General features: G+C 24.3%; 1 protein-coding gene across 1 annotated transcript in view; it reads right to left on the bottom strand.

Annotated features, from left to right (window-relative positions):
* LOC112694105 (collagen alpha-5(IV) chain-like) overlaps window positions 1–15,479 on the bottom strand; it is a 42,391-nt gene that overhangs the window by 16,679 nt on the left and 10,233 nt on the right. The window contains exons 3-22 of the mRNA XM_025569483.1: window positions 14,510–14,589; window positions 14,180–14,224; window positions 13,923–14,057; window positions 13,164–13,250; window positions 12,038–12,100; window positions 10,664–10,733; window positions 5,984–6,144; window positions 5,571–5,607; window positions 4,963–5,034; window positions 4,812–4,864; window positions 4,500–4,626; window positions 4,190–4,230; window positions 4,076–4,124; window positions 2,878–2,937; window positions 2,579–2,701; window positions 2,454–2,507; window positions 1,802–1,909; window positions 712–774; window positions 507–569; window positions 43–105 (exon numbers count right to left, since the gene is read on the bottom strand). Coding sequence (XP_025425268.1) covers window positions 43–105; window positions 507–569; window positions 712–774; window positions 1,802–1,909; window positions 2,454–2,507; window positions 2,579–2,701; window positions 2,878–2,937; window positions 4,076–4,124; window positions 4,190–4,230; window positions 4,500–4,626; window positions 4,812–4,864; window positions 4,963–5,034; window positions 5,571–5,607; window positions 5,984–6,144; window positions 10,664–10,733; window positions 12,038–12,100; window positions 13,164–13,250; window positions 13,923–14,057; window positions 14,180–14,224; window positions 14,510–14,589 — 1,554 coding nt within the window. The remainder of the gene's footprint in view (window positions 1–42; window positions 106–506; window positions 570–711; window positions 775–1,801; window positions 1,910–2,453; window positions 2,508–2,578; window positions 2,702–2,877; window positions 2,938–4,075; window positions 4,125–4,189; window positions 4,231–4,499; window positions 4,627–4,811; window positions 4,865–4,962; window positions 5,035–5,570; window positions 5,608–5,983; window positions 6,145–10,663; window positions 10,734–12,037; window positions 12,101–13,163; window positions 13,251–13,922; window positions 14,058–14,179; window positions 14,225–14,509; window positions 14,590–15,479) is intronic.

The following is a 15,479-nucleotide window of genomic DNA, read 5'->3' as shown; positions in this document are numbered from 1 at the left end:
ATAATTTATTCAAAATAATTGTGTGTCAATAGTTCACTATACCTGGTGGTCCTTGATTGCCTTTTATTCCTTTAACTCCACGTGCTCCAACAATACCACTAGGACCTAAACAATTTTAATGATGTAATTAAAATATTTTGAATAATTTAATAACTAGTTCTAAAAATGTATTAACTTAATGCATTAAAAAAATTAATCGACTAATTGATGTTGTTTTAATTTTTATTTTAATTATATATACTATATATATATATATAGTGAAGAAATTGAAATAAATTATTAAATTATGATTTAAAAATATTTTCTGTATCTTCTGATATACTTCAGTGTTTTATAATATTTATTGATTAATTCTATCTAATTGATAATATTCTGATAATACGAGTAATGTTATTTGCATTATTTTGATTTATATTATTAATCTACTAGTCATATGAAGACTATTACGACAATTTTTTACTATAAAAAATGATATCTTGTTGAAAAATATTCGTAAATATATCTACCTATAGCACCTGGAAGACCATCGGGTGCATCATCACCTCTTACTCCTTTTGGTCCATCATCGCCTGAGAATAAAAACAAATGGTTTTCTCGATTAAACTTTCTAAATTAATAGATGAGATAGAAAATGTATATCAATAGATTCTTTGTATGAATCAAAATATCCATAAGATGTAAATTAATTAGTAGATAATTGTATTAAATAACCTGGACTGCAATAGCCGCAATCATCTCCTCGAGGACCTTTTTTTCCGGCTCTGCCAGGCAATCCTGTAAACATTTTCAATGATTCGTTTGATTATTGATAACTAGTTAAATTTTATTACTATATTGGATGGACTTAAAACATATTTCACAGATATCTAGGTAGTATATATCGATATCAAACTAGGAATATGTATATCGTTAACTTTCTAATACCACATACACCAATTCATCTTATGCTCATGTCACTTACTTTTGTCAAAATCATACTAAGTTTTTTTCTAATATTAAAATATTAATTAATTATTTATTAACTTCCTTTATCTTGGAATTTATAAATATTATAAAGCTTCTCGTGTCCCTTCTTACAGCAATACTAATTAAAAACCAATTATATATATATATATATCTTTGATCCTTAATTACGTTATTTCATATTGTTATATATTATCTTATGTACTGCCAATCTATTTGTATCTAATGCGCATTGATATTGTACTTAATATTAAAATTATCATTAGTAATTTTTTTCTCTTTTTTCTTACTATGTACCTTATAGAAATTATTTTATTAATCGACTAATTGTAATATATACTCTTTATTTTTGACCGATAATTCGTCATAGTTTCTACTAATAGTTAATAAAAAAAAAAAAATTAAATAAATATATTAAATGAAATTTACTGTAAACCAATAAAAAAAAAATGTACCTGTGAGAATTTATGAATATAATGTATTATTTATTTAGTAATTCGATGTCTAACCATATAATTATGATATTTTTTTATTTATGTAAACAACTATATGGTTGAATTCAACAGCACAATATTCACAATATTATTTTATAAAATATGTACCCATAAAAGATAAATTCTTTGATTATTTCTGAATAATTAGAGTATTTATTTGGTAGTGTTAAAAGTGTCAACTTAATCATAAATTTAACTGTTGAAAAAATAATTATAAATACAAACTTTAAATCGTATTTTTGTTAATGTTGTTAAAACGATTTTAGCAATAATATTTTTATATAAAACGTCATTAATGGTAAAATGTACTATCATCAATTTGCATTCTACACTATACTTCTTACCAGGTAATCCATTTTTCCCAGGTGAACCAGAAAATCCAGGGACACCAGGTGCTCCAGGTGGACCAATAATTCGTATTCCGGGCTCAGTTGCTGATTTACCTTTTGGTCCTAAATAATTTAAAATTTAAATTTCAATATAATAAGTATACTGGGTGCGATAAACTGAAAAATCAAAATGACAAATATAAACCTCAACGAAATATATATTTAAAATTATAGAGTATATTTTTAAAAAAACTAATTAGGAATTAAATAATTTTTAGTTAATTTAATTTATTATAAAACGTGAATACAATTTTAAAATTAATAGTATGAATTAAATATGAAAATAAATATTCATGATATGAAATATTTAAAATTATACCATATTAAAAATAATAGAAGAGTTACTCGGGGTGAATTTATATAAATTCTTGTATACACATATTTTGGAATATATTTAAATATTTTTAAAGTGCAAAATTATTTTAATACAAATAAAACATGATTTAACTAAAAAAATTGAATAGTTGAATATTTTAAAATAAATTTTTTAAGTTGAACTATGAAGTATGATAATAAAAAATAGACGTAAATATCTAGTTATCAAACATAGATAAGAAATAAAAATAAGACGGTATAGTTATTATATGGCTCATTAATTTTTACAAACCTTTAAATCCTTGATCACCACGGTCTCCTGTAAATCCACGGTATCCAGGACGACCTAAAAATAATTTGTGAAAAATTATACATCATTTGCTTTTAGTTTGCTTAATTGAAAATTATAATACTAACCAAAAATACCATCTTCGCCTGGAGGTCCTATAACTGTGGTACCAGGAAATCCTTTTTCACCTATAGGACCAATAGGTCCTTCGTTTCCTGGAGGTCCTTGTTCTCCTTGTAAGCCATCCAATCCTTGATAAATATATGTAAAAATGGTATATTATCCTGAACAATAAACTATTGAGTAATAGTATGTTCTTTTTCAAGTAGATTAATTTAATATTTAAGTGTAAAATACTATATAAATATTTAGTACAATTACATAATTATACATACATATATATATATATAAATTATAAATGATTTACCATCGTCTCCTTGTTCTCCTTTTAAGGATATGCCTTTTCGACCTCTAGATCCAGGTGTACCTGAAAATTATTAAAATTAAAATAATCCGGTTAACACTTCTATTTAATTTTGATACTATAATTGCAAAAACTATAAACTACTACTGTATATTAATTGTTCAATCACTAGTATTACGCATTACTTAATTTGTTCGAAGTCAACTGATAAAAATTATGTAGTACTAAAGTATTTTTTTTTTTCAAAAATATATCTTTCAGTACTTATTTGTTGTACTAGATTAGTGATTTTCTGACATAATACTTCAATTTATTTTTAAATTATAACTTCTTTAAATTTTGTTTTCAAAAATAAGAAATCTAATCCCAATATTTTTTGTGATTTTATAAACGTATAAATAATTATTATAGTTTTTTGTCATTTCAGTCATTGTATAAAATAAAAAACTAATTAATATATATAAATATATTATAGCATTATTTATAACTAGGGCCTGGAATTATATGCACTTAGACTTAGAAAGATTAAAATAAATGCATTTAAAAATATTTTATTAATTTATTTTCATAAATTTCAATGTGACTCAATTAGATAAACTAGTATCTCCATTACACATATCAACATAAATTAAAACAAATGTTAAACATATATTTAACAAATAAAACAAATATTTTAGTTAGGAATAATAATAAAAAAATTAAAATGTATTAAATCCTTATATATATAATTAATCCGATTTGTTTTAATACTTGAATTCCTTTATTTTTGTGATACAATTAAAAATAAATTTAGATTTTGTAGCAGAAACTTTGTCACCTTATACGTTTGATAAATCATAATCTAGTTTCTACTGTAATATAAAAAATAAAATGATTGGGTTAATGAACTTTTATACAAAATATTCATAATTATTCAAAAAATTTTAAATTTGCTATCATCTCAAAAATATGCATTTATATGCAAAGTAAACTTTTTCCTATGCATTCTCTTTGTAAATGCATACAAATCCGGACTCTATTCAAAACTCAAATAAATAATAAAATTTTATTTTTAATAATTGTATTCAGTTAAGTAGATTTTTGGAATTCACAGACTTATTTTACGTAAATAAATTATAGAAAATATTGATGACAGATTTATCAAATCATTTCGTGAAGCTAAAATATATAAATTATCATACATTATTTTCATAAATCTTACCTGGTGGGCCTGGTTCACCTGGTGGACCCATGATTCCTTGGGGACCAATCTAAATTTATATTTTTAACTGTGAAAAACCAAAAATTTTTATTAAAAATTTAAATTATATCTTACCTGTCCTGGTCTACCATCTTCTCCTTTAGGACCAATAGGACCTAAGTTAAACAAAGTAAAATATTGAGAATTATATTAGAATATGAATAGGTAGTACGATTTAGGTACTAACTTTATAAACTCCAATATATGATAAAATAAGTAACAGAGAGCAAATATTTATATTTAAAATAAATATATTTTCAACGTGATGGTTTTTAATTGAAATTAATATATATTGATAATTTTTAATTATAAATTAAAAAAATTGTTGAAAAAAAAATAATAACTTTTTTGTGTATTTATAAGAAATGGAAATATTTTAATATACCTATAGATCCTTGAGGTCCTTCAGCTCCAATCTTGATTTCATCCAAATTTGGGTCATATATTCCTTGTTCGCCTTCTATTCCCTGTATTCCTGGAGTTCCTTGACGTCCAGGTTCACCGGGTTCACCCTTAATTTAAATTAGACAGAAAAATGTTTTCTTATAACATTTTTTGTTAAAATACATTTATAAAAAATATGTAATTTCTTTTGTAAATGTATAGGTATTTGTATTTAAAAAAAAATGTATAAAAAAATTGATATTTAAAACAGTTCCTTTGATAACATTGATTAAAACATAATTTTATAACTTACGGCATTTCCATCTTCTCCCGGTGTCCCTTCGAAACCTGGAGCACCTTTATCTCCTGCACATAAATTATATATTTTTATACATTTTTAATTGATAATTTAAAGTAAATTTAATGTTCTTGTATCTATTATCATATATATTTGATTTATTTACCTTTAATTCCAGATGGTCCAAGTGGGCCAATGGCGCCATCTTTTCCCCTTTGACCTGCATTACCCTGTAAGCCTAAGAACAAATAAATTTAATTTTAATACTAAATAGTGATATAATTATAGAATTATAGACTAGCTATTAATACTTCGCAAACAATTTTTTTCATCAATGAAATGTATAAATGGTAGTTTAATAAGACGAATAATGTATTGCCTTATTAACCATCGTAATTTATTATTAGAATTTTAAATTAGTTTTAAATACTTATATCATATTTTAGGCACTTGGTATTATTTATATTTGATTGATTACCTAATGTGTATATTTTGATTTAAAATATATTTATTTAAAATCAAAACCACAATTCAACTTCAATATATGATCAATAGTTGGTACTTACATTAGTTATAATATTGTAATAACTTTATATACTATTATATGATAATAATATTATCATCTCGTATTATGGTGTATTATTATTAATTCAACAAACTTATGGTACAATATTGTAATTAGGAATTTATGGTAATCTTTCAAGAAAAAGGAACTTACACTCTATACCGTATAATAAGTACATTATGGTATATATTAGGATTGAAATAAATTACCTTTCACTCCTTTAGATCCTCCGATAACAGAAATTCCCTGGGAACATAAAGAAAATATGTTAATTTTTTTAGTTTTTCTATTAATTCAAGAAATTAAATAGGTACAGAATTCTTTATAAATTTTTAACTTTAGTATAGAGATATTTATAGCTGGACAAAGATTTTATTTTATTTAAAAGTCCTACATTATTAAGTGAATTAAATATTGTCTTTTCAACATACATTTATTAGACAAAGAAAAAATGTACATACTCACAAAAAATATGATGTAAATATACGTATATTAATATTAACTTAAATGTATTAGCATATTTATAATATTAATATAAAAATATAATATTATATAATATTAATTAGCATAGTTATAATATGTATCATTTATCATAACTGAAAACCTTGCTCGTTTTACATACTTTAAGACCTTTTGAACCACGTTCGCCTTTATATCCCTTTGGTCCACGTTCTCCAGGTTCACCGCGATCTCCGGCTGCTGAATACAGATCTAAGTATATTGGAGAATCATCTTTGGCTGGTATTCCTTCTTCTCCTTGATCTCCTTGATCGCCTCTGTCACCTACAATACAGTAATATTAATATTCAATAAAATATAACATGTATAATTTTACGATAGTATTTAATTGGGTTGTAATAGAATTATTCAGAAAGATTTGTTGAAATATATAAATATATTTTGGTCCTAGTGGATACTCATATACTGTGTTGAGACTTATCTAGATAATTATCTAGATAAAAATGTCAGTCATCTGCTAAAATTTATCTAGATATTTTATGTTGAAGAAATTATTTTTAAATTATTTTATTTTTGTTCCTGATAATTACTTATTACCATATTGTACTATTTTCGATCGCGTCGACGACGATGGGTCGGTAATGATTTATATTTTATAAATTATAATATTGTGATTCTATAAATAATTTTGTTTACCACGAGTTTTACCAAGAGTGCTTTCAGATGATACAATTTTTCCCTTCTAGTTGCCGGACACTGTGTCTGAGCCACTAAGATTACAAGAAAAATAAATACGGAAACAATAATATTTCAATTACTTAAGATGGACATAATATTAGAGTATATTATATTAATATATTATCCAATATAAAATATGTTCATAATGATATAGTTTAATTACATAATATAAATAAAATAAAAGTTACTATAAAATCTTATTTTTATAAACGCAGACTTCCGGTGACAAGAAAGTCAGATCGATACTTAGAAAGGTCCAAATTCCGACTTGACCATAGAAATTAATAACTATAAATAATTATTATTACATTGAATTAAATCCCTTGATTATGTACAGCCTATAGGTGCAACGAATTACATGTCAGTATAATATGCATGTTTGTAATATTTGACTATTGTATAATTGAAAATAATGACCTAAAAGAAACCTTTTAATTTAAACAGATAAAGTACTTTAAAAAATACTTATTGAAGTGTTCCTTGATATTAGGTGCCTATTGTGTATTATTATTAGGACAATTAACTGTCCATTTATTGTTTTTAAATAAACTGTAATTGACTTTAAAGTATGATGTATAGAAAATAAGAAACTTGTAAGAATAACATTATACATAATTATTTTATGTTTTTAATTTGAGAAATAAAGGTTATATATATATTTTTTTTTTTTTTTGTGCATCTTTTATTGTCTTGTTAATAGAAATCAAACATAGTTAAAATTAAATGTATATAATTTTAGTTATAAAATTAAAAACTTTTATGGGACTCAAAAATAAAGATAATGGATAGCAAAATGTACCTATGTTTTTATTTATTCTAAACAAAAAAATAATTTTTAAATTACAGAAGCTACACTACAATTAGGCGTTTGCCTTAAAAAAATGCTATAAATGTTTTATATATGATAAGTCTGTTAAATTTTACTAGACTTCTATTACAATTTTAATTTGAAATCATTGTTATTTAAAAATTTATCTGCTTTTTATCTAAATAAATTATATTTATCTTTTATCTACTAAATGGATAATTTTGGATTTGTTCATTTTTATCTGGATAGATTTGAAGTTTTTTATTTTTATCTTTATCTAGATAAAAAAGTATTTATCTAGGCTCAACACTGCTCGTATGTTGTTCGTATATTGGTCTTTGTAAACACTGCTTGGGTGTTGTATAAAAAGCAAGGAATCCGTATACAATAATCCTTCGTTATCCGCGTTTTTTTTATCCACGGTTGGGTCCACGATAATATATTATTAATACGATGGGCGCCGTTCATAACCGCACACTTTCAAAAACAGGTCATCGTTCAAAACCTCACAATTTTATATCTTAATCTCGCATATTTTCGCCAAATTAAACCGTTCAATACCGCACAAATTTATATATATATATATGCATATATCAATTACGTATACATTTATACAAAATAGCATGAGTGCACCTCGAGACCGAGCGGGGTCACTCGCTCGCTCGAACAGTTATAAACGAAAATATCCTCCGATTTGCTATATAGCACTACCCCAAGTAGGTCTTAGGATTGAAAAAAAAGATTTTGTATGGGATTCATACGAAACCGTTAACGTAAACTGTACATGCAAAATATGCAGAGAGAAAGGAACTGTTAACCAAATGTGTGCGGTATTAAACAATGTAAAATGTGCTGTTATGAACGGTTAGTGTACGGTTTTGATGACCGCCGAATCCGATTGCAATTGCGATAACGTTTTACCGTTATTACACGAATACTGTAGACATTTATTTTTGACATTAATTATAGATAATTGTTGTTATATCGCTATAGGTATAACACATATAAATTATACATACTTATACTTATTGCAGATAAACCACAAAAGGTAACCTATACATGCACGATTAATAATCGTCAATTGCTCAGTTATTAATTGATTTTTAAAATTAAAAAAAATTAAACCCAACCTCCCGTTTTACATTGATTTATGGTATCGTTATCCGCGGATTCGTTATCCGCGCAGGTTTTCTGGAACGTAACCTTCGCGGATAACGAGGGATTACTGTACTCGGGCAAATTTTAAACATTTATTTCTCATAAAAACCAATAAACCAGTGACGTATTTATGGTGAAGGGGGATCAATGGGGTTTATTATATCTATATAATATAAGTTATAAATACAGAATATAATAGTAAAGTTAAATTTTACTTTCTTATGTTATCACAAAAAATTTATCTGGACCCTTCGATGAAAAATACCTACATTTACCATTCTCCGGAGACCTTCATCAGATTTTGTCTATAGGTGCAAGTGGGAAGAAGAGTTAATGAAGTAAATGCGTCTTTTAAAAAATGCTATTCATGGCTACATATAATAAAATTTAAATTGAAAACTAATATGAGAGATACCAGTCGAGATGATATAAATTTTGCCAAACATTTAATTTAACAGAAAATGTTTAATTTCAAGCAACGAAATGGTAAAATAAATACTAAAAGTTTCTTTGTTTCAGTATCCACTATTTCAAAATGGATTCAAAATTTACTTCTATTTATAGAAGTATAAATATACTTCTAATATCTATTTTTAAAGTTTTTTAAAAATAATGAAATGCCATGTTATTATGATTCTTGTGAAGTATTATACATGTTGTCTTGAAACTCAATTGTTTTGTTTTTATAAAATTAAGATAACTGTACATTTTTTTAATTGTGCAGAGTCAGCATTGTATAGAATGTCTAGGCTAAAAAATATAAGCATATATAGTATAAAAATTATGGATATTGTATAAAATAACTAATCAATGAATACAATGATTGTTTTTTTTAATTTGACTATAATACGGTTATTGTAATCGATTTCAAAATCGATTTCAGATATCGATAAAAATCGTTAAAATTTTTTTTAGAAAATCAAAATCAATATCAAAAACGTTAATGGTTGGTAATGATTTTCAAAATTTATAATGAAATTGAAAAAAGTTAAAAATTTAAAATCAATATTTTATATTAAAATCAAAATCAAAATGTGTGATTGGTTTCGCTACTTGCGTTTGACGCGGCGTCAATATGTCAACATTTTTATTTTCCTTGACAGAGGACGATGCTTTAATTAATGTTGACGATTTAGATGAAAAAAATCATGAAATTTTTCATCATCGTTAATAAGATATCCATCAATCAAATTTTTAAAGAATCCTTTAGAGTTCTTCGTGGAAAACAAATTACTGAACGGTTTTCTTTTTTTTTTGGAATTAAATTCATAAGCAACTCATTTTCCATTTCTTCATCACGAAGTAATAACTCACAAATAATATTATTATTATTAATAATATTGTACAAAATTAAATTTTTATTCATTTTGAAAAATATGAAAATTATGAATGAACTATCAAAAATCAAAACTTCGTGTAAGAAGAAACGTATGAGAGTGGTATAAAATAATAAAATCTATGGTGTCTGACGCTACAGAGAAAACAGGATGAACGCGGCATCAAGACACTGCGTTTACTAGCATCTAGACACGGCATCTGGACACCGCAAGTAAACCGTATCTATAGAATATTTACGATAAGGAATCAATATTCAACGAGCGATTTTTGTTTTTATACACACGATTTATTCCGTATAATATACTATATATAGACATTTTGTAGTGTATTATTATGGATAAGATATTAATTTATAATACTCCATTGGCTGTCATCCATGAGTTATAATTTTAACCAATAATATACAATTAAATAATCTAAAATAGTTTTATTTTGTACGTTTGCAGTCGCTACAGCATACAACACTATTATACTGACGATGTACTAAAATTTGAGGAATTATAAGTTATGGATAACATTCTGTTGTGAAAAAAAAAAAATAAATACCGATTTCCGAAACCGAAATTGAAAAAAATGAATATCGATATTCGAAATCAAAAACGAAATTGCAAAAGATAAATATCAATATTTGAAACCAAAATTTAAACGAAAAAAAACTAATATCAATAATCAAAATTGAAATTAAAATCGAAATTTTTTATTTCGATTTCAAGCCCTGCTATAATATATATACTATGACATGCACGATTTCATTCCAATTTTTAAAAATACATGCATTAAGATATGAATATTAAACGTTACCTTTCCGTCCGGCACGAGGCTGACTATCTTCACCAGGTTCTCCGATCGGTCCGTCATCACCGATAGGTCCCTGTAAAAATTTATAATTAGTATTATATAACTGATTTAAAATATAAATTGATTTTTATTTAATAGAACATCATGCTTTAATGAAATTTCAATTAATATTATATAATATTCAGGTTGTATTTTTTTTTTTTTTTTTACTCTGTCTTATGTACATTATTGTACATTTCAGGGAATGGAACCTATAAGTGTTTTCGGTTTCGGTTTTTTAAAATAGTAAGGGTTCTATAACCGGTTAATTTCGGTTGATTTTGATTATTAGATATTTATTTAAAAAAATTATATGAAATTATTTATTTATTTTTTTTTAAATTGTAATTGTTTAATTTCATGAAAATAGAAGGTATTATGAATAGATTAAAAAAATATTTATAAATTTATTAAAAATATATATTATATTAGCCTATTATAATTCTTTGAGTTTGGTTAAGTTATTTTATTCCAACTCATAGTAAGAATTTATAAAATATTTTGTAATATTGTGAAATATTATGATTTGATGAAATATATATCTTTAATTTAAAATTTAATTTTAATTAGGAATCAAAGTTGATACTGGCTACTGTTGTAGCTACAAATTTGTATAAACATTAATTATATTCAACACTTAATAGACAAGATAGATAATATACTCATTGTAAATTGTAATATATTAATAAACATACAATAATAATTATAATAATAATAATAATAATAATATTACAAATTTACTTAATATATGCATTACACTATTACAGTTTACAACTCAAAATAATAAAAACATAAAAAGATTTGTTTTTTATGATTATGAACTGAAAAATGGACAAACAAAATAGTCATTACCATAGTTTTACTAGTCTAAATAACTGACTAAAATTAACCCTTTTATAATTAAGGTTACGGTTACTATTAAGGTTTTTTATTTTTGGAAATAATGGTTTCGGTTTTAGTTCGGGTTCCTAAATATTAAAGGTTAGCCGGTTCCAGTACCGGTTCTTTTCGGTTACGATTCTGGTCCCTGGTACATGTACATAGTTTAATATTATCCACTACTTTTATTATTTTTAATTTATCATTATTTTTAAGTCTATATAATTCTGATAATTAATCTAATCTAATTACAATTTTTCTTGTAACTATCAAGTTTTATTTGATAATAATTTGATTTTATCAAAAATTGTTCATTAGATCAATAGGAAAAAGATTTTGTGAATTGATAATCAAAATAATTACACCATTTGATTTATTATAAAACAACCATAAATAAAAAAACAATTATTTGCTTCAAAATTACTAACCAAAATATAATTTAAGTTAAATTTTACTTACTTGGATACCAGGAGTGCCCGGGTCACCTTGTGGTCCACCAATTCCAGGATAACCAGGTGGGCCCTACATAAAAACAGATATTTTTATAATTTTAATTCAATAAAATAATTAATTATATATTATAGAATCATTCTCAATCGGGTATGAATTCATATTTTAATTTAAGTATATAATATGAAATACAAGCAATGCCCACCAATAAGTTTTATAATATAAATAAATGAAGTAAGTATACACTTGTTTTGAAGAATTTTTGTCATAGAACAGTGGATAATGCCTTTATAATAACTATTACGTATTAAATGAAAATGCATAAATTCTTAAAAAATTAAATCTTATGGACATGTAACCTTATATAAATAAAATATTGTTTGATGATAAGCTATAATTTAACTATACTTTAGAATAGCCATACTTAACAATTTTTTTTATTTGAGCCACATGAAATATTTTAAAATATTTCACGGGCCGCAAGTTGAAATGAACCGAATGGAAATGAAAAAAAAATAAATTAAAAATAAATGTATGTATTGTGTATATTGTATAACATTTGAAAATGTATTATAAAAAAATGCAATTAAATAATTATTATAAATTAGTGTGAATTTTGGTATTGAGATAGGTTTTTCACTATTTTGGATGTATCTGGTTTGAAGTTACTACATGTTAATCTTAACAAGTCGTCAAGATGTGAATCAGTAAGCCGATTTATGTAAACATACTTTACATATTTCATTTATGGATTTATGACACACTTTGATTGTTTTGTTATACCTATTTTATATTAATAATATAATTTTTGAAATTTATATTTAATTGTCAATTCAATGTGTTCTGTTTTAGCCACATATAAATCGTTGGAAAGTCGCAGATTAATTAATTAACAGAACATTATCATATCGATTCAATATTAACTGGATTTTAAGCCATAGGAGTGCTCATTCAATGCATGAATTATATATATATATATATATATATATATATATATTTATTGACACCAAATGAGTTTCAATTATATTATGGTTAGTAGAACACATTCAAACTGATATAAAAATAAAATTTGAATAGAATTAGGCAGAACCTTTTGTTGCTTTATAATATTTTGTTAATAACCCTGTTTTCTTACTTGTATATTGCCTCTACCAGATTCACCTCTTTCACCCTTTAGTCCTCTACTATTTGCACCTCCATCTCCAGGATCTCCTCGCAATCCCTAGAAAAGAAAAATAAATTTAAGATAAATAATCTTGTATAAAATATTATTTTATACTATTGAGAGCCATCACATTTAAATAAAATAGGTGGTTAGTCAAAAAATGTCAAAAAATAAATATCTAAATATTTTGAATGCTCATATTTTATATAAATTATTTGTTATTTATTAACTATGAATTAAAAAAAAATAAATATTAATGTTTTTTAATTATTTAATAATAAATTACAAATTTTGGTAGTACAGAAGATGATAAAAACAAAATAACACAAGAAAATTTATTATAATAACTAACAATTATTGGATTTAACTTTCATACTAAAATATTAGTTATTAAAATAAAATGTTGTACTGAAGTATGTTAAACATTTAACAAGTTCGCTGAAAATATTTCAATTTAGATTATTTAATTTAGCTAGTTTTTACCATTTTAAATTGGTTTGTAATTTGTCATTGCTTATTAATTGGTAATTTACCGTTTTTCGGAGATATTTTGTTTTTATTTATAGACAACTCATGATTTGGGCAGTCAATAAATAATATTTAGTTATTATAATGTAAATATAAGTTTTTGAATGATAATAATAATGCATATTTTATAACTTATTAATGAACAATTGAATAATATCATTAAATTTAACTTAATTTGTTTTATAAAATTAATATACACACTTGTTGACCGTCAACTCCCGGAAGACCTCGATCACCAGGAACCCCAGTTTGTCCGTCATATCCCGAATTACCATCCGTTCCATTACATCCTTCCAAACCTTTAATTCCCGGTGATCCAGGAGCTCCTGGATATCCCTAGAACAGTTAAAAAAATATTATTTTATTAAATTTTTTAATATACGTGGAAAAAATATTCTGTCAAAAATAAAACAAATATTTGTATAGTCATTAAAATTTTACTTTAAAATATTACTTACTGGAACTCCAGGAATTCCAAGTGAACCAGGTAAACCACTATCGCCCTGGATGAACAATATATTATTATTAATATCATAAATTATACTAAAAGTAAATGATATTAATTTTAAATAAAACTATATTTACAAACAAATTTAAAATAAGTGTACCAAATGTAAAAGTTTAAGATGAAAATAAGATACTTTATCTGAAAGAAATAGTTATTCAATATAATTTTTTAAGTTAAGAGATGTGTAAACATTTTGATTAAAAATGATTAATCTTCATGTTATCAATACTTTATGAATGTTGTAAATACATTTGTATTATAATAAGTATTTTATACTAACCCGATAACCTTTTAAACCAAATTCACCAAAATCACCAATCGATCCTTTTTCTCCTTTTGGTCCCAATGGACCTTCAGGACCTAAAAAAAATTAAAAATATTAAGAGATTATCAAACTATCTATAGACAAAATATGGATATATATCGTTGTTTTTAATAACAATGAACAAGACAGTTATTAAATACTAGGTAAGATTAAAAATATATTATTTCATCATGTTTATATACTAAATATTTTTATACAAACATATTGACAAATTTTATATCAAACTTAATTGGATATCAAAATAAATCAAATTTGATATCAAGCAAAACATGAACTATATTAATTAAATTAAAAATGTTTAAATTAAAAAAAAAATGAGACATTTTTAAAAAATAGTAATTAAAAAAACTCATTGGAATCCCAAATGGCTTAAACACAACATATTCTATTTTAAAAATAAGAAAATGATCATCTAAGGATGTTGAAATTTGATTCTAACACAAAATACATATGAAGTAAATACAATATTATTATAAGCTATCGTCGAAACAAATTATATCAAACTGAAAAAGCATGTCAAAGTATTATTTCGTACAATTCAGTGCATAGGTGAAGAGTGATGAGCCCTCAGAGTCTTCACAGTTATGTGGGATTCCATATTATATACCTAATTCAAATCACGGAAAAAATTAATTATCATTACAATAAATCATACTAGTTATATCAATTATATCAGGTAATGCAAGGTGTATAGCATTATTAAACTACAAGTTATCTGGCGTTGATCTATTGGAATTGAACATTCGAAAAATATTTACTAGTATGCTCTGATACATCTCTTTGTAGCAAATATGTTAGAAATATAATGTTTTAGTAATATTATATACTAAACTAATGTTTTTTTTCGTTTTTATAAAATAAAAGTTGAATTCTTACATCATTTATATCTTATCATGTTCAATCATATGTTACATAATTATTGTTT

Source organism: Sipha flava, unplaced genomic scaffold (genome assembly GCF_003268045.1).
Source record: "Sipha flava isolate LNK unplaced genomic scaffold, YSA_version1 0_pilon_pilon, whole genome shotgun sequence".
Lineage (NCBI taxonomy): Eukaryota > Metazoa > Arthropoda > Insecta > Hemiptera > Aphididae > Sipha > Sipha flava.
The sequence above is the reverse complement of the archived record's forward strand: the minus strand, read 5'-3'. Positions and strand labels throughout refer to the sequence as shown.